Source organism: Pseudorca crassidens, chromosome 12, assembly GCF_039906515.1.
Source record: "Pseudorca crassidens isolate mPseCra1 chromosome 12, mPseCra1.hap1, whole genome shotgun sequence".
NCBI classification, from domain to species: Eukaryota; Metazoa; Chordata; class Mammalia; order Artiodactyla; family Delphinidae; genus Pseudorca; species Pseudorca crassidens.
The window spans coordinates 68,375,805-68,395,863 of record NC_090307.1 but is presented as its reverse complement, the minus strand read 5'-3'; the positions used below and the strand labels follow the sequence as shown (position 1 = coordinate 68,395,863).

The 20,059-nt window shown below is 56.9% G+C and overlaps 1 protein-coding gene and 1 long non-coding RNA gene across 10 annotated transcripts in view; one reads left to right on the top strand and one right to left on the bottom strand.

Moving 5' to 3' along the window:
* Window positions 1-13,903, top strand: part of LOC137203641 (uncharacterized) — a 39,133-nt gene extending 25,230 nt beyond the window's left edge. For 3 of the 5 annotated variants that reach the window (XR_010933215.1, XR_010933212.1, XR_010933216.1), the window contains one exon: window positions 10,605-13,723. This is a non-coding gene — a long non-coding RNA (uncharacterized lncRNA). Of the gene's footprint in view, window positions 1-10,604; window positions 13,724-13,780 lie in introns of those variants that run through there. The other 2 variants (XR_010933217.1, XR_010933214.1) reach the window with 2 other exon arrangements.
* On the bottom strand, window positions 466-19,597 carry PATZ1 (POZ/BTB and AT hook containing zinc finger 1). 5 transcript variants are annotated; one of them, XM_067700202.1, is made up of 5 exons: window positions 17,396-19,592; window positions 15,951-16,014; window positions 9,383-9,554; window positions 3,384-3,521; window positions 466-1,952 (listed from the first exon to the last, which is right to left on the bottom strand). In XM_067700202.1, exons 1-5 carry the CDS (start codon window positions 18,664-18,666, stop codon window positions 1,537-1,539), a joined length of 2,061 nt encoding a protein of 686 aa, XP_067556303.1. In that variant the 5' UTR covers window positions 18,667-19,592; the 3' UTR covers window positions 466-1,536. The 5 variants fall into 5 exon arrangements, with proteins under 5 accessions (XP_067556303.1, XP_067556302.1, XP_067556304.1 ...); XM_067700201.1 differs by having other exon boundaries at window positions 466-1,955; window positions 17,396-19,591; XM_067700204.1 differs by having other exon boundaries at window positions 1,782-1,955; window positions 3,384-3,456.
* Between the last annotated feature and the right edge of the window lie 462 nt (window positions 19,598-20,059).

The window sequence follows — 20,059 nt, the reverse complement described above, 5'->3', positions numbered from 1 at the left end:
TGCCCACATCCCCCCTTAGGTCCTAGCTTCTTTGGTCCTCTCTGGCTCCAGGTCTCCCTCCAGAGTCCCACCCCCACCTCTCACCAGCCTGGACCACCTACCTGCTCTCCCGCCATCACTATCCCTCCCTTGCCCGTTTCTCTCCTTGGATGTCTCCCTATCTGAACTCTGTGGTTAAATCTGCTTACTGGTTCCCTCTCTCCCTTTAAGCTCCACAAGGGTGTCCCATGCACCACTGTACCCCAGGGTCTGGGGCACAGAGCAGTGAAGACCAGGAGAGAGCGGGTGGGTGGATGGTGGCAGCTGAGTCTGCAGGGGAAGCACCCACCTGTCAATCCCAGTGGGACTGGTGCAGTGAAGAGGAAGAGAGGTCTCCTGGGATCCCACCCCACCCAGGTGCAGGGGCACAGACTGCCCACCCTCTGGGTCCCAGAGAAAAAAACAGACTCAGGGGAGCAAGCAGAGTAACGTACTAACATTTTTAATACAGTCTGATCAGATCAACTCACATCATAGGGTCAACCTTGGCTTGCTCACGTGTGATACAACTGAGGTGTATGATGTCCCCACCTGCCAGCTCTCCTGCCTTCCAACAGCACTGAAACCCCCTCCCTCCCTGACCAGACTGGCATTTTTAAAATTTTGCATAAAACTATTTCTTCCATAGACTCCAAACAATCAACTAGCCAAGTTAATTATGGTACATCTAAACAAAGTTTAATCCTAAACCCTAACGTGTGACTGCGGTTTACAAAGAGCTCTGTATCACCTGGGATAGCTTTCAGTAGCAATTCACTACAACTGGTCCTAAAAAATAATAACAATAATAATAATAATTAGAGAATTAAAACCCAACAGCAAGTTGAATGGTTAAAATCACCTAAGAACTGAAATTTGGGGTAGGAGTGTCCTCGATTGCTAAGCTTGTCCTAGTGGCAAAATGCTAGCCTTCAAGCAGGGCTCAGAAAGGTCTGGGGCCCTCCGGGTCAAAGGTCAAGCTCAGGGGGCTCTCAGAGGACACTCACCCCATGGTCCACGGGATGCTGTAGGCTTCCAGCTTCCTTAAAAACAGTTGGGCATCAGCATTGTGTAAGTGGGCGGAGACCCTACTGTGGTATCTTTTGAGGGAGATGAGAAGGGGGAATGAGGGATTAGAGAAGGGGCAGGGGACCAAAATCACCGAGGTCCCAGAATGCTGTCAGGTGCAGGTGTGGAATTGGGGTCACTAAGCCTGAGCACCAGGAGCTCCAGCTTCCGCCTGTTAGAGAAACCAGCCCTGGTGTTGCCTTGGAGGCCTGTGTAGTGTTTTCTGCCCTCATCCCATACCGGGTCTCACAGATATTTCTGCCGAGTATCAGATGAGAATCTATTTCTAAAGACCATTGGGGGTTAGGGGTGGGTGACAGGGCTGGAGGGGGAGTTAAAAACGAATAAAAATCTCTCAGCTACAGAACCCAAAGACACCACTTCCCTCCGCATTCACAGCATTTCTCAGCGGTCCCCGGTGGCCGTTTCTGCGGGGACGCAGCATCTGCCTCACTTGCCCTCAGGCCCCATGGGCTGCTGGTCGACCTCAGGATCTACCAGAGATGATGCAAACGCCGACTGAACAATCTGAAACCCAAAGGACTCAAGGAGAGACATGTTCTGCTGGGGAGAGAAAGGCGAGCCAAGGGCAGGGCCCAGGTCCCCCAGAGGGCCCCCGAGGGCCCGGACATGCACCTTCTGGATGTGTTTGTTCAAGTAGGACTTGGAGCGGAAGAAGCTCCCGCACTCGGGGCAGGGGTACTTCTTCTCCCCGTCAGACTCCATTTTGTTTTTGGGGACCGCCATGTCACAGGAGAAGGATCCATTGGTGCTCTGTTTCTCGGGCGTCTTCAGGTCGCTGGCATCCGAGAGGTCACCGTAAGAGTCGGAGCTCTCAATCGGATCCTGATGTGAGCATTTCTGGCCTTCTAGGAGGAAACAGAACACAGAGGAGCGGTGAGGCCAGGCTATGGGGATGCCCCCTCGGAGGGGTCGCCAGGGGCCAGCTCACAGGCTCGTGGAGGGCAGCCGATGGCCAGCCACCGCCCAGCAGAACCCACAGAGGTTCAGCTGGTCAGTCAGGGAGCCTGGCGTGCCTACAGGGGTGAGACAGCAGGGCCTGGGGCTGCCAGCCTCCCTCGCCGCGGACTCTTCATGCAGGCGCACGTGTACTGCTCACCACCATCTCGGCCTGCTTCAAGGAAGGGTATGGAGAGGGGACCGCCTCTGTCTCCACCCAGGACAACCCAAGACCCCCAGCTCCTAGGTGCTCTCTTGGGTGCCTCTGAGGGTAAAACAGCTGTTGTGATGATGCTGAGCAGGTACGCCAGTGGCCTCACCTCTGCACCAGACTGGCTGCACCCTAGCAAGCCAGAACCAGAGCCGCGGGCTCCTCAACCCAGGCAGACCCTATCGACGGCTGAGTCAGAGCCAGTCCTTTTCCCAACGCTGCAAACACAAGCCCTGCCCTCACTGCCTCTGCCTGCCAGAAGCCTTCCAGGCCAAGTTGCCAAAGCACACAGCTTAGAAGGAACTAAACAACTCAATCGGCCAGCTGTCCCTACGCAGGGCCCAGAACAAGGTGGTCCTCGAGACAGCCCTCACTGATCTGCCTTGCCCGGCCCACACGTGAAGCCTCCACAATGAGCTCCTTCCTGCCTGGGTTCAGAGCGCCATGCCGGGAAGGGAAGTCTGTGATGGGAGCGTGGAGCATGCCATCTTTGCCATCTGCCAAGCCCCTGGCGTCATCCCCAAGGCAACAACGACTTGAAAAACCACAGAACAACCCGAATCAACAAGTGGAGGTGGGGCCTAGGGAGCTCTACGCAAACCAACTCGGAGTCGGCACCATGCATCTCACAAACGCGGCCAGAGGCTCTCCGGAAAGGGCTGGTCACAGCAACCAACCACCCCTACCGAGGGGGAAGCCAGACCTTGGCTCCCTCTGCCCACAGGGTCAAAGGAGAAGAAAGCATTCAGCCACAGCTCCACGCCATCCTTAAAGGGCCACAGGCAATGGACAGGCCCAGAGGCTCATCATGCAGGGCTCCTCTTCCTGCCCTGGGCCCGGGGCGTCCCTGCAGGGCTCTGGACGTGGGGGCTGGCCAGGAGCGAGGAGGGTGCTGGGGAAGAGGAGGCGGGGGCTGGATCTCGGCAGGGCCCTAAAGCCTCACTCACCGCCCTGGAGTGAGATTTCCCACTGTGACTTTTGTCCTGGAGGCCACTGCCACTCAGATCTCAAGCCTCCTTGAGGCGGCCAGCAAGCCGGCAGCCTTCACGCCTCCCCACGCCCGGCCCAGCGCCCCCACAACACAGCCTGCGCAGAGAAGCAAAGTGCAGAGCAAGGGGTCGCTTGCCTTTGTTGCCATAGGTCCTGGCGCAGTGGAACGCTGCTCCCCCATTCGGGATGGGCTCCTGGTGCCTGGAGACCTGGGGAAGGGGAACACCGTGGTGGGTTTTAACATGGACCTTTAAGTAGGAGGCAGAGGAGAAACCTAAACAAGACAAAAGGAGATGAGATCCCGCAGCCGGCACACAGACACCTCTCTGCTTCCCCCACGCCTCTCCTCTGGCCGCACTGGCTAGCACTCCTAGAAGGGGCCCCTCCTTGGCTCAAAGGCGCTGCAACCACAGGAGCCACCTGGCTCAGGAGGGAGGGTGGCACTGTCCTTGAGTCGGCTTCTCTGCAGAGCCCGCTCTGCAAGGCTGTGGAGGCTGCCTGGAGGGATGGCCTGAGATCCCACTCTGGCCAGGGCCAGAGGCCAACTACCTCGGCTCGCTTGGCACCTCAGTAACAAGTGGTCTGAACGGATGGTCCACAGTCCCAGACCAGCTACAGGGACCACGGCTAGAAATGCTGTCGGGAAAGTACATGGGGCTCCAGGGCAGCCACGGGACTCCAGCCGGCAGAACACGGCTGAACACGTGTGAAGGCAAACCATCTGCGCAAGAAGCCAGACGGAGGCAAGATGAAATCCCAAAGAAATGCCTCCAGGAGTCCCCCTTCTTCTACCTGTTAAGACATGCTCTATTTTGCAAACTTTCTCACCTTCAGAATAACTGGGTTTAGTAACTGTTTAGACCTTTTGAAGAACAATGAAAATAGGAAGTTATGTTAAAGGGGGTGTGCAGTCATCTCTTATTCACAGTGGTCTTCTTGGTTCGGTTTTGGAGGATCCAACAGGTTCACTTAAGGAAGAAGAAATAGGCACAATCCTTGTCTTTATTTGGGGGGAGGGGCAATCCAACCTTCTGGGATCTGCTCCAGACCCACCCAGATGCTCCAGTCAGTTTGAGCCTCAAGATGCCTCGGGCTGGGAATAGTGATCTCGGGCCAATTTCCACAGCAGCCACGAGTCTGAGGAGATGGAACCAGGTGGGCCAGTCAAAGGATTTCCACTTGGGTTTCCGCAGGAAGGAGCTGGGACATCAAATCCTCCCACAGTCAAGGATCCAAAAGTGCCTTCGGCAGGAACCAAAACTTTTCGGCAAAAGGCCCACTTGGGGCGCTATGCCTAGATGGTGTCCCTTTAGTCCACTCCAGATGCAGCTGACACATCCTCGGGTCCTTTCTTTTTTTTTTTTTTTTTTTTTTTCTTTTTTTTTTCTCGGGTCCTTTCATTCCCTCGTTAAATTACAGTCACGGGGTAGCAGTGGGATCCACTACTAATGGGCCAGAGGCTGGAGAGTACTGTGTAATGTCTGCACAAGACTTGTTCGAAGAAAGTCTGAATTGGCCTGGGCTTTCAAATGCTACTGGAACTACAATAAAGGTCACCTTCAGGGAGTGACAGAGGTGTGCAGGCCCAGCGCACCGCATGCATCGCGCTGTGCTTTGCAGCCATATGTACAGCTGCTAAATGGCAGAGCCTGGACTCTAACCCCAGGACCACGTGCCACCACGTGGTCCTTCACCACTGGGCAGACTCTCTAATAGTCTCTGTGTCTTGGTCCCGGCCCTAGAAACAACCCTTCAACTTTTGCAGTAGGCTCCATTATCACCATTTACATTCCTGTATTTCTCTGCCATGTTGGTGGATTAGAATGAAAGCTGCGGGTAGACAGGCTGCCATGTGGGAATCTTATTCAACAAACATCCCCCCGATGGTAGCAGCTGGTGGTTCTGGAGGGAAATGGGGGGCTGGGTGAATCTTCCTTCCTTTCCTGACAAAGAAGACCCTCCTGGACCAGATGCTGCTGTCCTGCCCTGCCTAGTAGAGCACGATGTCCTGCGCTGTGACCAAGTGGTCTGCCTGGGGCCAAGCAGGGGACAGACTGACTTACGAGGGTCCCATATAAACACTCCTCGGAGGGAGGCTGTGGTCAGGAAGGAGCAGATGAGACTCACAGGACAGAGGATCTCAGCCCTGCCCCATGGATGGCGCTGCAGCCCTGGCAACCAACAGAAATATCAGGACTTTCCAACTGATGCGATGATACCACTTTAGAAGGGAATTTTTTTCTTTGTTTTTTAATCCCTTGCGGGGCCCTCTGAACTGGTTTGAAGCTCTCTCCACAGGGCAGGGCCACTGCAATCAAGAGGGACGGTAAAGGAGGGAAGGAGCACCAGGAACTATTATGTTTACTCCTTGTGGGAAGAGCTGTGCTGGGGAACACAGCAGATGCTCAATGAAAACTCACTGTTTTCTCCCGAAAAATGGTCTGGGGACCACGTGGCAGGGTCCCCTTGACGCTGCCCCAGCTGCAGACTACTTACTATCTATAGCAAAACCACATGGCGGGTGGTAGGCGTGGATCCACAGTTGCCACCTAAAGCCCAGAATTTAAACACAGAGCAGCTCAGCAGCCAAGTTTTGGGGTAAAACAGAAGCCGAGTTTCTGTGAACGTATCTCTGAAGCCAGACACATTTGGCCAGAATTCTAAACTCACCTGCCTGTTCACCACTGATTAACCAAGAACCAAAGAGGAAGCTTTCTACAAGCATCAGAGTGATGGGGACACTGAGCACACACGTGACTCCACCACCACCGACGGGCCACCCTCTCTCACGCTCCAGATACGGAGAATATGCTACCACGAGGCTACTGCTTCTCCACTGCATTTTCTTGCCTGGTGTGCTGTAATTCGCACTCTGGAAGCAAACCCTCCTTGGCAGCTTCCACATCTGTGCAGGGGTCAGGGACGGCCTTCTTCTTGTCCACACCTTGGTGGGGCTGTGCCCAACTGAGCCGTGCTGGAGGGGGGGCACCAAGTAGGCTTGGGTCAGCTCAGTCCAGGGGACGGCAGGCTGTCTGCGTCTACCACTGGCGCTTGCCTCTGGCTGGAGAGAAGGCTTTCTCTACCTTTTAAGCAGATATTTGAGAGCAAGTGTTGTCTCGGTCAAAGACCGATTTCCAATACGCTTTCCCGCTTCCTCCCTCACACCAGTACATACACATCTACATAAAGACCCTGCTACAGAAACTTAAAAAGAAGGGAAATCGTGGCAATCTACCAAGTCCTTCCCACTGTTCAACTCAACTGATTTCCTCAACTTGAACGTCGGAAACAGGCTTTTGTAACCATCATACTCCTCCCACTGCAAGTTATCTTCTCTGCAGATAGGATGGTCTACGTCCTGATATGTCTCCAGGACAAAGACAAGGTCATCTGTCTCCAGTGTGGGGCTGGACCACCGGCTGCATCTCCTCTCTCCCGTTCTTCACAGGCAAGAGTTGTTTGTGTGGCTGAAAGTAGGCAGATGGATGGGTGGTTAAGCTGATTGCTTAAGAACTGCTGGGACTGGAGGATATCAGGGCACCTGGAAATTCATCTGATCCTGTCTCACCCGCTAACCGGCTGGCTGAACGTTAGCCTTTGCTTGAACCCTTGTAGAGAGAACATCCATTTATTCCTGCAGCTCCTCCTGTAGTCACAGCCTTGAAAGGACGGCCCAGAGCGTCCTGCATTCTGATTCCAGTGTCTCAGTGTCTTTGGCGATCTATCCTCTTCCTGGAAAAACTGCCTTCCCCTTCCTCTTCTTTTTTGGAGGGGAAGGGAGGCGTCTTTTCCCATTTCTGCAGAAGAAATGAGTCCAGAGGTAGAATCCTGCTCCTTCTCTTCTGATGAAGAGCAAAATTGTTTTCTCTTCCTTCTGAGGATCCAGGGTGGTTTAGACTAGAGCCCTCTTCTGTCTTCTTGGAGGAATGGGACTTTCTGCTCCGACTCTGGGACCCAAAGCTGGGTTTTTCTGTTTTAGCTTTTGGGGTTTTTTTTTTTTTTTTTTTGGCCACGCGGCTTGTGGGATCCTATTTCCCTGAGCAGGGACTGAACCCAGGCCCTAGGCAGCGAGAGCGCAGAGTCCTAACCACTGGGCTGACAGGGAATTCCCCCAAAGCTGTTTTGCTTACGACCCAGATCTCGCATTGGCTTTTCTGAGGAAAGGTGGGCTCTGGTTCTACTCTCCAGGCACCCCCACCCTGGCCACATGGCCTGTGGCTGCTGCCCAAGTCCTCTTTACCAGCCCAGGGAAAACAAATCCTGATGTACAATAGTTGTGGGCTTTGCCACATCAGCTGTCTCCTAACTGGGTCGACGTTCCCTGCTATTCCCGGCTGCTCGCAGCTTTTCTTTCCTCCTGAGTGGGGCCCACAGGGGCTGTGGCCCTGGGTCCCCCACTCAGCTCCCTGCCACTTTGTAATCCAGGCTTTATCTCTGTTTCCTCATTGGCGTCCTCCTCCGCCCTAACTGGTTTACCGCCTCTGGTCTCTGACCCCAACTCTCAGGCTGAGAACTTCAACCCTGAAACCCCGACAGTACGCCCGCTGACAGCACCGTCGCAGCAGGTCTCGAGTTAGTTGGGGGCGCGGTCAGGAAGCCACGGGATGAAGCAAGACAAGGAACCATCTCTTCCTAGAGCTGGGCAGCCACAGCCTGATAGCTCTTTCCACACACAGCCCCACTGCCAGCTCCCCGGAGGAAGCTCCTGCCAGAAAGGGCTCTATTGACATATCAGAAAATAGGACAGATGCTTAAGCAGCTTTTCTGACCACCTCCCTGCTTCCAGAGCAGGTTTCCTGGTGGTACAAACGTTGACATCGAATGGCCTTCAAGGCAAACCCCAGGTGTGCAGTCCCCGGGAGGAACCCAGCTCAGGGCACCAAGAGAACACCCAGCCACTCAGCAGGCTCCCTCCACCAGCAACCTCAGGGCATGTGGAGATAGCACAGGACGCAAAGTTTCCAGCCAAGGACTGCAGGAGGGCTGCACCTGGTCCAAAGCAGAGTGTCAGCGAGCTGTGTCTTTCCTGACAGTTACAAAGTGTAAGGAGGGCCTCCCAAGTGTGCTGCTGCTTGCAGGGTTCAGAGAACTTTCACCTACCTTGTCTCCTGGGATCCTCACAGCAGCCCTGTGAGGTGGGCAAGGGGGATGTTCTCAACCCCGTTTAGAGGTGAAGAGACTGAGCCTTCGAGAGGGGAAGGGAGAGTTCAAGGTCACACAGGAGGGTGAGGTGGGAGGGGCCAGCTAAACCCTGGGTCCCCTGCCTCCTGGCTTAGTGTTCAATCCACTAAGCCACACTCAAGACTTCCAGAAGTGTTGCGACATGAGTGTCCCAGGAGATAGGACTCTCCAGCCACGTCCCCACCTGGCCAAAGCAAGCGCACCATGCAGAAGCATCCTCACGCTCACCAGACAGCTGCCCCAACTCCTTCAGCAGATAAGGCGCAGCCTCCTCCACTGACGCTGCTTGCAAAACACGAACCTCAGCCCTTCTAGCAGCCAACAAGCCCTGGCAGAAGCTCAGGGACAGGACAGACTTCATCCAACACAACACCAGGGCCACAGATGCCACCTAGGCCAACCTCAGCCGCAAGCATGCTGCCCTGCTCAGAGCACCTGCCACTTTCCGCTCTCATCAAGGCCACAATCTACCTGGGCCTGGGCTCTTCCGACCATTTGTGCTAGAGAGTTTCGGCCCTTGTCCATCTCCAGACTCGACGTCCTTACCTGGCTGCTGACTTTCACGTGCCAGTGGATCAGCCAGCAAAGCTCTTGAGCAGGACCCCTCATTCTCCCACCTCTTGGGGCCTAATGACTCCCAACCTCAGTAGTTCAGTGCATCCATCCTGCCCCCTGGGCAGCAGGTGTGTCATGGGCCCAAGCCTGGGAACAACACTCTCTGCTGTTCTCACTTGCTGAGCTCCTGGCAACTCCTGTTCCAAGCACCCCAGGTTTCTTGGAAAGGAAAGGGTGACAAACAGCTGGCTGGGGGATAAGGTGTTTATCGCTCAGTGGGAAGGGAGGGAGGGCTGGCCGTGCAGAGTGGAGCCTGAAGCAGGGTGGTCAGACACCCCCCGGCCTCCCACATGGGCTCAGGCCCATCCCCTGGACATGAGGGAGTAGCAGGGAGATTACCTCGGTTACAGATACTGCAGAAGTTGCTGGGCCCCTCGCTGTGCTTCTTCAGGTGGTCTGCCATGTACGCTGCCCTCAAGTACTTCCCGCATACCTGGCAGGGCACCTTGTCTTCGTGACAGGCCAGGTGGGAGCGCAGACGGTCTCGGGTGGCAAAAGAAGCATTGCAGGTCTGAGGGCAGAAAGGAAAACGGGGTGAGGTAAAAGCTGGCGTCCACATCCGACTCCCTACCGAGCACACTGTGGCACAAAGCCATTTCCGGCCAACACAGGGACTCGCTGTGTAAGAGAACTTCAGAATGCGGCCAGGCTTCCTCCCCAGATGCCAAGTAAGCCGCTCCTACTCCCCATGGTCTTCCCCACAGGACCCCTGAGCTAGGATGACTGGTTCCCACTGGCCCCCAACATGCACATTACATGGCAGGCTGAGTTCTGCAAAACAAAAGAGCTAGGGGCTTTTCATTCTTAAACATTTAAGAACTGATGTTTGTTGCATTGGCTGTAAGTGAATTTACAGAAGAGCTATTGGCATATAAACGGAACAGTCTTCACCTTCTCCACCCTGGGTTTCCCCTGGTTACTTTATACAAAGAATCCAATTTACTCACTTTATTCAAAAGCGACATTAATCGTGGCCACAGGGAAATGGAAAGGAAAGGCAGGACAGAACACAGAGATTACTCTTCATAATATCCGTGTGTGTTTGTATTGAGAAAGCAGCCCATAAAGTGACAGTGTCAATTTTGCGAATGTGAAAATTAGCAGAGAGTGAGGGCCGGAGGCTCCGGGGGCATCTGTGGAACCCCAGTGCTGGTGCCAACAAGGATGGCACCACCCTGCACTGACCAGTGCCCCCCACTGTGCCAGGCAGGCCCCAGACTTCACCTTCAGAGCCCTTCGTCGCATGCAGTGCATCCTCACGGTGGCCCTCGAGGCAGGCCGTGCTCTCACCCCACCGGCCAGGAGCTGCAGTCAGTACCACACCCTGGGAAGGCAGCCCCGGGTCCCCTGACTCCGTCTCAGCCCTGGGTCTACCCCCAACATCTCTCCCCCAGCCCAGGCCTGCATGGCTGCCCAGCCTTGGAGGTCATGGAATGTCGGGAAAGCCCTCAGGAGAGTTGAATCTGGTGACCTTCACTATTTTGGATCCATGGACATGTCTCAGGAGTTCTAGTCAAGGTTGACTCATTTCTTTTCTCTGTACCTGTGTTTACCATTTTAGAGCCACAAGAGAAAGCAACATTCACCTTTAATTGCATCACAGACCAAACGTTAACCCACTGAAGACCCGCCACCCCGTTAACTGGCTAGAATGGGGGTGTTCCTGTGGCTCCACTGAACAGAAACAGATCCTGAGACCTTAAGGTAAGCGTCTGAACACTGTCACCATGTACAACGTCTATCTATTGCTTTACTGTACAATCAGAGTGAGAAACAAATGCATTCGATGCTGTGGAGGTAGAAGACACCGTGGTTGCTACCCCAACCCCAAATGTCTGCATCAGGACCAGCTGAGCTCTTCTTAGTCGTTATCTTTTGAATAAATGTTACGCATTCGAATAGAACAATTTATGCTAACAAAATACAGTTGACCCTTGAACAGTTTTCCAGGGTTTGAACTGAATGAGTCCACTTATATGCGAATCTTTTTCAACAGTAAATACTATGGTAGGTGGTACACCATCTGCAGTTTGCTGAACCCGCAGATGTGGAACCGCGGACGTGGAAGAATCACATACACAGAGGGCCGACACTAAGTTGTATGTGTATTTTTGACTGCTCGGAGGGTCGACGCCCCTAACCTCCGTGTTGTTCAAGGGTCAAGTGTACTGCTTTCATGTTTTATATATTGAGTTTATTCATCTGACAAATGAGGGAGCTAAGTTTAGAGAGTAATTTGCACAAAGCACAGGGCTCAGCTACTAGAGAAAGCAACACCCTGCCACTGCCGGGCCAGTGCCCTCCCGATCCTCCTGGCCACCCTGGGGTATTCCCCTCCTCCCCGATTTACAGCCGGGCAGACAGAGGTCCTGAGAGGACTCGGGGCAGCTGGACTGAGAACCAGCCCCTGAGCATGTGTTCTTACCACCTCCAGCCTCAGCAGACGTAGCTTCTGGTAAAAGGTGTGGGTAGTTTTTATCAGTGTACTTGGTAGCCAGGGCTGTCCTGATAGAGGTGACAGGTTCTGTGCAGGGAAACTTGAGCACTTAGGTGACTCAGAAAGCACCATGGGTGCTTGGTCTCATGGCCACAGGTGGGCCCCCCGGCAGGGACCTTGTGACCCAATCATAGGCCACAGTGGGTGGAAAACTGAATCTTTCCCCAGCCCCACCAGACTGTAAACCAGAGTAAGGGGTGCCGTGAACACCTGCGGGAGATAGGGGTGCACCTGTCGATTTATCTGGGGACGGGAGCCGGCTTGGCCAGACAGCGACTTGAGGACCACCGCCACAATGGCGAGAGGCAGTGTGGTCTACACCGCAGAACTCAAAGGAGCCAACCATGGACCAGATGTTACGAAAATGCAGCTGAAAGCACACATTCAGGATCCCACCTTCTGTGGCCCCTGGGAGAGGGTGCCACTAGAGGGATGTGAAAGAGATGCCTTGTTTCTCTTGCCAACTTTCTTTTGGGATGTGTCCCTTAAAGCACTGCCTGTCATACTTTGCTAACGAAAGATAATGGACAGCCAGACTTCAATTATCCACAAGTGGATTATCCATTTGGGGGATTAGCTAAGCAAAATTAAAGCTGCAGACCAGGCTGAGTTCTCCCACCCTGTCCTCCATTGATTATCTCTCAAGGAATGAAAGCAAACTTTAGCCTGAGCAAACATAATTAGGAATGTAAATCTGCTGCTGGGAAAACAAAACAAAACGAAACACAAATGCAACAAAAACTATCACTGTGTTACAAAGCCAAGCTGAAATGGTGGTTGGCTTCTCTGTACCAGGATTGACCCTTTGTGGCTGGAGTACCCAAGGCTTTCTGAACTGTGAAAGTGCCCAAGTCCGAGTCTAGGCCTGCCAGAAGTTCAGACAACACCAAACATAAAAGGCCTCGTCACTTAACCCAGGAGAGAAAGGAGAGAAAGGCTGAGGAGAGAGATGGATCTCAAAGAAGGGGGTGCCCGGAACCTCCATGCTGGGGCCACTCAAGAGAAAAACACTTCCTGTCCTGGAGGCAGGGAGAAGGCAGAGGGACCCTGACAGGATCAGCACCCCAATCGATCGCCGGTGGTGCTGGGAACGGCCGCCTCGCCCCCAGCCCTGCGCACAGGCAACCTGCTATTGCTGGAGGCGCACCTGCCAGGTCCTGGCCCAGCCCCCAGAGAGGTTCATCACCACTCAACACTGAGCCCCAGCCAGGCTCCCTTCCCTCCCTGCCAGTTTCTCCCCGTCCCAGACTGCCGAATGCTTTTCTTCCCAAGGGTTGAACAGCTCAGGAATGGGGCCTCAGTGGTACCAGGGGCACTGGTGCACACCTACTCTTGGTGGCCTTTGAGCCTGGCAGCCTCAGGGGGTATCTTAAGTAGTCTTTTCCATACCCTTGGAAAAGTCTGAGGGCAATGCATGTGGGCTTAGCACCATGGGCCTTGCTGTCATACCCTTGCTGTCACACCCTTCTTCTCAAGGGTGTCAGCTCCCTTATTCCCATTTCAATTCCTAATGAGTTATCCCTCCAGCCCAAACCCCCCAACCAGCCCCCAAGAAGTGGGGCCACTGGGAGCAATGGGAGAGGTCTGAGCTGTTCTAGCCTCTCGGCTTCAGGCTGAACTCCATCTGGGGTCAATGTCCCAGCCCACAGCACTCACAGATCGAGCAGCATTGGGACATCTGGGCCATTTAAGCACACTGAGGCCAAACCCCAAGGAGACTTGCGTGTCACTGCCAAGCCTGAGCCCCCATGCGCCCACGTTCAGAGGGCTTTTCCCCTCAAGCTGTGGCACCCGTCTCTGTAACTGGCTCCTACTGTCTCCTCTGTGGCATCAGGAGGGACCGAGAGGTATGGCCCATGCCCAACTCTGCCAGGGGCTAAAGGAACCAACTCCCAGAGAGCTGTCTCTTCACCTCTGATACTTTCAGCAGACACACCATGCAAAACAGATGCCCCAGCTGTTTAACAAAGCCCAGGCACACCTGGCCAGCCAGCTCAGAGCCTGAGAGGCAGCACGTCTTCACCTGCACCTGCCAGGTCACTGTTAGGGGAGTTCTGGCTGTGGGGCTGGAGGCAGGGCCAGCAGGCTTGTGAGAGTGTGTGTCGGAGGGGCAGGGCAGGAGCAGGCTCATACACCAAGGGACAGTGATGTCAGTGTTATGACACAGACCAAGGACAAAACACACAAAGCCTCAAATGTTAGAATGAAAACTTTTATCATCACTCCTATTATCCCCGCAGAGCCCGTGGGGACTGAAGGGCACACCACTGGGATCCGACGGAGGTCTACATCTGCTTTATCAGCACCCAAAGCCATATATTGGGATGACCCAATGTAAAGCTACTGGTTAATCTAGTTCCTGAGCAGACCTGCTAATAAACCTCAAAACCACAAAAGTCTAATTCACAAGCCAGAAATGAAAGCGGACCTGTGTGAGTGGGAAGGGACGAGGGCAGCACGGTTGGCCCAGTTGGAGTTGCGCCGGAGTCTCCTCTCCTCTGGAGGAGGATTCACTCCCAGGGTGGGGGGAGGGGTGGCCAGGCCCCATTCTAGAAACCCCTTAGGGGAGGTGATGCCAGGGGAGGGGAAGCATGTAAGCCAGTGGCTTAGTTCCTAGGAAAGCATCAACCTCCAGGCAAGGTCAGACACCCAGGGGTACCATCTGCTAAAGAGGGAAAACAAGGCAAGAGAGCCCAGAAAGAAACGTGGAGACCATGGGGAGGACCCAGGAAGGAGCCCTTTGCTACCCCTATTTGGGGTCCTTGAGCTGGGAAAGAGTCCAAGTCACCCAGGGAGGAGCTGGGCATGGTGGGCAGGGACCACTCTGCTGGCCTCTCCCAAAAGCAGGGGGCTCAGACCACTGCCACTGCCGTTCCCCTCCACAGAAAACCCTCTCGGGAGGCCCCGGCTAGCCCACAGGCCACTGGGTAAAGGCCCGGCTGCCCTCTGGGGCAGTCCAACCCTGCCTCAGATAGCCCGGCGGGGCTGGGCAGAAGAGAGCGTTGCTGGAGGGTGCCGGGCCCAGGTTTTCGAGGGCTGGGAAGGGTTTTTTTAGAGAAAGGGAAAAGGCGGTGTCAGGAACCGAATGGGACGACCTCCACAAAGCAGGCTGGGCAAAGTCCCATGATGGCAGGTCGCTAGGAAGAGATTCCAGGGGCGGCAGGCCGCTGCTGCTCCCAACCCACACCTGGAAAAAGGGCAGAGAGTGCAGGTTACCCCCCCAGGCCACCGGGCATGCCCCCACTGCCCTCTGGGCTCCTCCTACTCTGCTGGGCTGCTCAGCACACTACCTGGGAGAGTCAGAATGTGCTCCGTGATGAGAGACAGAGGGAGAGGAGGCAGCGAGGCACAGGCGCATCCCAGCAGGCCCACCCCCGGTCTCCTGGCCATCTGGGAACACCACCGCACCTGGCCCCTGGGGGCTCTCTGCCCCACCTACAGCACGTCCGTCCATCCCTCCCTATTATCGGTCTCCCCAGACCCTCCTCCTTGCCACCAACAGGATAAAGAGAAGCAGGTCACCCCATCAGACGTTGCAGTAAACACCCCACAACTCTGTTTCCCACTCAGATGGTAGGAACTTGGCCCAGGAAAGGGGGTACGACCAAGGAGAAGATAGAAGTGTGTTTTCCACCCACACAGGAATGCTCAGTGGCCAGGAGAGGAAGCTCAATTTTCTGGGCATCACAGAGCCCCCAGATACTGTTCAAGCAGACAAACCAAGGGTGAGAATCTTGCCCAGCCTCCCCTACCTACTGCTACACAAAGAGCTCTCAAGGACAGGAAACCACCTCGCTTTCCAGTTCTCAGAAGCCCTTGGCTGTGTGCACACGTGGCTCAGGATGGGTTAAGCAGGTGCCAGTGATCGCACCACTCCCTGCCTCCTTCACCCCCACCCCTGCGGCCTGGTGCTCTGAGCTGAGGGGACCCAGAAGCAGCTCCAACTCAGGTCAGGCTGCTGGGCATACAAGGGGAAGAGTTGTTGGCTGGACCACCAGGAGCCCTTAAGAAGCCATTCCCACCCCACGGTGGCCCCTGCAAACTGCTGGGAACCAGAAGCCGGACCCAGTGGGGTGCCAGTGCCCCCAGGACGACACTTGTCCAATGTGGCCCACCATCCAAGGAGCTGGCAAACGCCAGGAGAGGAAAGCCAAGCAACAGAGCAAAGACAGAGACGGGTTGGGAACCAGGACCCAGCGACCAGGAAGGAGGGGACATCAGCGGTGGGAGGGAGGGGGCTGGGGGAGAACAAAGGAGAAGAGCAGACAGACGGTGGGGGGACAGAGGGGGAGGTGTGCACAGCGGTGGTCAGTCAGCCAGCCCAGCACGCACAGCAGCTGGCTCATGGCCGTAGCTGTGAGGACAGCAGCATTCTCTTTCAGCCCATCTCTGCCCCGGCCCAGCCCCTACCTGACACTTGTGAGGCCGCTCAGAAGTGTGCACCTGCTTGATATGTCCGTTCAAGTGATCAGGCCTAGAAAAGAGAACCAAAAGAGACTTTAAAACAAGACCTTAAGAAAGGGGGCTACAAGCTTGGCCAGACCCCTGCCCCGACAAGGCTGGAGAGGACTCCCTCACCCCACCCCAGCATGACAAAGAAAAGTCACCACCCAGCTCTGGCTCCTGAGGCCCAGGCCTCTCTGCCCTGGATTTCTCTAGAGGGGGAAGGGGAGTGAGCATTTGTCTCTGACCTTGCCTACCCGCCTCCCCCCACCAGAAACTCAATGATTTCTAGGACCCAAGGAGGGGACTTTAGAATGAGACTGGGCTGCCTTGCTGCAGCCTTTCCGGGAGGGGGTATGTGTGATTCATTGTCCAGACTAAAGCCCCGTAGAAACTCAGCATTCCCCTCCCCCAGCCTCTCCCACCACAGCAGCCAATGAATGCCACCCGGATGGAATTCAGTCCCCAGAGGCCAAGGGATGAAGCCTTAAGCCCCCAGCTGGGCTGGTAAACCAGATGCCCGACAGAGCAGGTGGGCAGGGGCTGCCTGACCGGTACGACTGGTTCCTGCTTGGGGCCCCTCTGAGGGAGTTTTCCATCCCTACGTTCATACACACAAGGCCCTCAGTACCCAGGCAAGTTAAAACGAGCCTTTTATTCTGAATATTCTCTTAAGAGGAAAAACAACCCTCTGCTTGCAGACAAGTCTTCAGTTCCTTATCAGGCTCACTAAAAAGTCAATCTAAAACGACATCCTGCCCTCCTTCCTCTCTGTCCAGTGAACATAAAGGGGATCTGTGGGTTCAGGTGGGCTCTGGAGCCACCAGGTCAGAGCAGATCAAAGGCTTTGCTGTTCAGAAGAGACTCTGGGTGCCCAGCTCTGTGCCCCGTGATCCCGGGGCTGTGAGAGGCAAGGCCGGAGTCTACTGACCCAGGATTGCCAGTGCTGTGCGGGGGGACATGGAGGCATGGGAGCGTAAGGAGTCCCAGATGCACTTGTTTCGGTCCCTCCCCCGGCGGCCATTCAAGCGGGGAAAGTCGCTGGAGGAGCCTGGCCTCCCGCCCCCAGAGGGGGCCCCTCGTCTGGTGCCGGAAACACAAAGGGAGCCCAGGGAGAAGAATGGTGAGGCCCGGTGGCTGCGGCCTGAGGAATCCGGCCCCTTCCCACAGGCCCCAAGGAAGAGAGATGGTAGGGCACGCCTAGTGCCAGAGAACTTCCCTGAGGGAAGAGAAAGCAGTTCTTGGCCACATCATCTCAAAATCAGGGCCGTTAAAACACTCTCCCCAAACCTGACATGGCCCTGCAAGGTCAAGTGAGTCCCCTGCAAGTCTCACACCCCCAGCTCTTGGAGAGGAGCTAGTCCATGAGTTAGGAATAGGACAAGTCATGGGGGATGGGCACCATTCCTCACCTGGAGAAGCCTTTCCCACAGCTCTGGCAGATGTAGGGCTTGCCCACGGACCCATCGTGGGACCGCACGTGGTAGGACATGCGATCTTTCCTCTTGAACCGCAGCCCACACACGGGGCAGGAATAGGGCTTCTCCCCCGAGTGGGACAGCTTGTGCCGATTGAGATGGTACACATCACGAAAGATCTTGCCGCAGATCTCGCAGGCCACCTGCTTCCTGGTCCGGCTCCTCTTTCGGGGGCCGTCGGGGTCCTCAGAGATGGGTAGCCCATTCTCACCCAGCCTCGGAGGAGGAAGGTCGATGTAGCCCAGCTGGAGGCTGGTGACACCATGCTGGGCCTCGTGCTGCCGGAGCCGGTTGGCATCAGTGAACACCTTCCCACACAGGCCACATGGAAGGATGCCTGCCTCCCTCAGGCCCCCTGGGGACCCGAACATTGAGTCCAGCAGGTTGGCCTTCCTTGGGCGGCCCCGGCCTCGCTTGCCAGTCAGGGGAGGGGCACTGGATGCCACATTGGGGAATGGGGAAGTCAGCAGTTGGGGGGACAGGGGTCCGGCCACCATGGGCAAGCGGTCCACCCCAGGTAACACAGGCAGGGAGGCTTGGCTCGCAATGGCTGCACCAGCCGCCCGAGCTGCCTCCTCCTCAGGCTGCATGCTGCCTGCGATGCCATTGCTGTTGGCTGCCAAGGCTGCCCCATTGGTCATGTCCAAAGGGAAACCCAAGTCCGAGGTCCCAGGGGGACGAAACAGCATGATGTCAGCCCGGGCAGGGGGCACCAGGATCTGCACATTGGACTGTTTGATGACTTCCTGGCAGATCTCAATGACCGACCTCATCAGCAGAAACTTGGCGGCCGTCATAAGCTCGGGGAAGCTCTCCAGGCGAACCACAATGCGGGAAGTGTAGGCGAAGTCCAGGATGTCCCCGAACACCTTGGAGCTGATGGTGTGCATCTCCAGCTCCCGGCTGCCCCCAGCCCCGCCGCCCGGGGCCGCCGCTGCGCCCCCCACGTCAGCGGGACCCCCGTCTGCAGCTCCGCCGTCGCCCAACTGGGCGCTGAACACCGACTCAAAGTACTCGCTGCAGGCAGCCAGGACCGCGCGGTGCGCTGGGAAGCTCTCGTCGCCCACCCGCAGGAGCACGTCGCAGAAGCGCCCGCCGTTTTTGCGCTGCTGGTTCAGGTTGTGCAGCATCTCCGTGCTATGTCTGCTCACCTGGTAGGTGTAGCAGCCCGACGGGCCGCAGGAAGCGTCGTTCACTCGCTCCATGGCCGCCGCCCCCTCCCCACAAACCGGGCCGCGTCACTTGCCAGCCCCACTCCCTTCCCCTAGGCAGCAAGAAGCGGGGTGCAACGAACGTATCTACACTCCCCACACGTGCCGGCCCGGGGCTCTGTAGTCTCGCAGGTGCGCGGAGCGCACACACCCCCTGCCCGGATCGGACTGTCTAGAAGGCAGGGCACACCACCTCCCACATAGCTGCCCCCACCCCTGCTGGATCGTGCACTCCTCTCTCCTCTCCGCCCGCCCGCCTCCCCTTCTCGGTCTACCTCTGGGGGGTACGCGAGCACAGAGGTGCGCCCCTCCCGCAAACGCGCCTGCCACCTCCCCTCCCGCCCGCCAGGCGGCGCCGGCGCGCAGCCAAGGGGGAGCGCGCGCGCGCGCGCGCAGGGAGGAGGAGGAGGGGTTTGTCGCGCAGGCGCGCGCGCCGCGGTTTCACCCGGGCCCGCTGGGGGCGCGCGCTGCGTCCCCTGCAAAGCGCGAGCCGGGGCGGGGGCGCCGGAGCGGAGGAAACAAAAGGCTAAGGCTAAGGCGGCGGCGGGGCGCGCACCGGGGCGGCAGCGCGGGCCGGGTCCCAGAGCTTGGCGGGCGGAGTCGGTAGCGAAGGCTGGAGCGGGCGGGCGGCGGCAGCGGTAGGGCGGGCCCTTTCCCGGGCCGAGCGAAGGCGGCGGCGGAGCGGCGGCGCTGCGGCCCTGGGCTCCGTGTGTTCGGAGCGGAGGAAAGATGGCAGCGGCTGCACTTCCTCTTGCACTTTCACCCCTGGGGGGAGGAGAAGGAGGGGGCGATACCAACAACACCCCCCCTCCGCTTGCAGAAAAAAAAAAGAAACGGCGAGCTCGGCTTGGGGGGCCCCCGGCGCCCCCGGCCCTGCACGTGCGCACCCGAATCCCTGGCCCGGACCGCCCAGCGCTGCAAACTTTCCACTTTCTTTGTCCCGAGCCCCCCCCTCACCCAGCCGAGGATGCACGTCCCCCCTTCCCTATTTATACACCCCCCCCCGCAGCTCCGCTCCCCCCCGCTTCCTGCCCCCCCTCCCCAGTCCCCTGCTCCGCCAATGCTAGCGCAGACTGAGCCCCCGTCCGGCCCCCGCCTCGCCACCCCGCCCGCGGGGCCGGGGGCTGCAGTCTCAGCCCCCCCGGACCAATGCAAACGAAGCGCCTAGCCAGCAAACCAGCTCCCACTGCCCCTCCCTCCCCGCCAAGAGTGGCGGAGAGCGGACTGGGCGGGGGGTGGGGGGAGACCGAGGGGCGCAGATGTGGGCCCCCCAGCCAGCGATGTGCACCCGTAAGTCGAGCGGGCGTTGGTTACCCTTCGGAGCCCCCCTTCGATGCCCGAAATCCCCAGAAGTCGTCTGCAAGCGCCTCCGCGCTACCAACCCCAG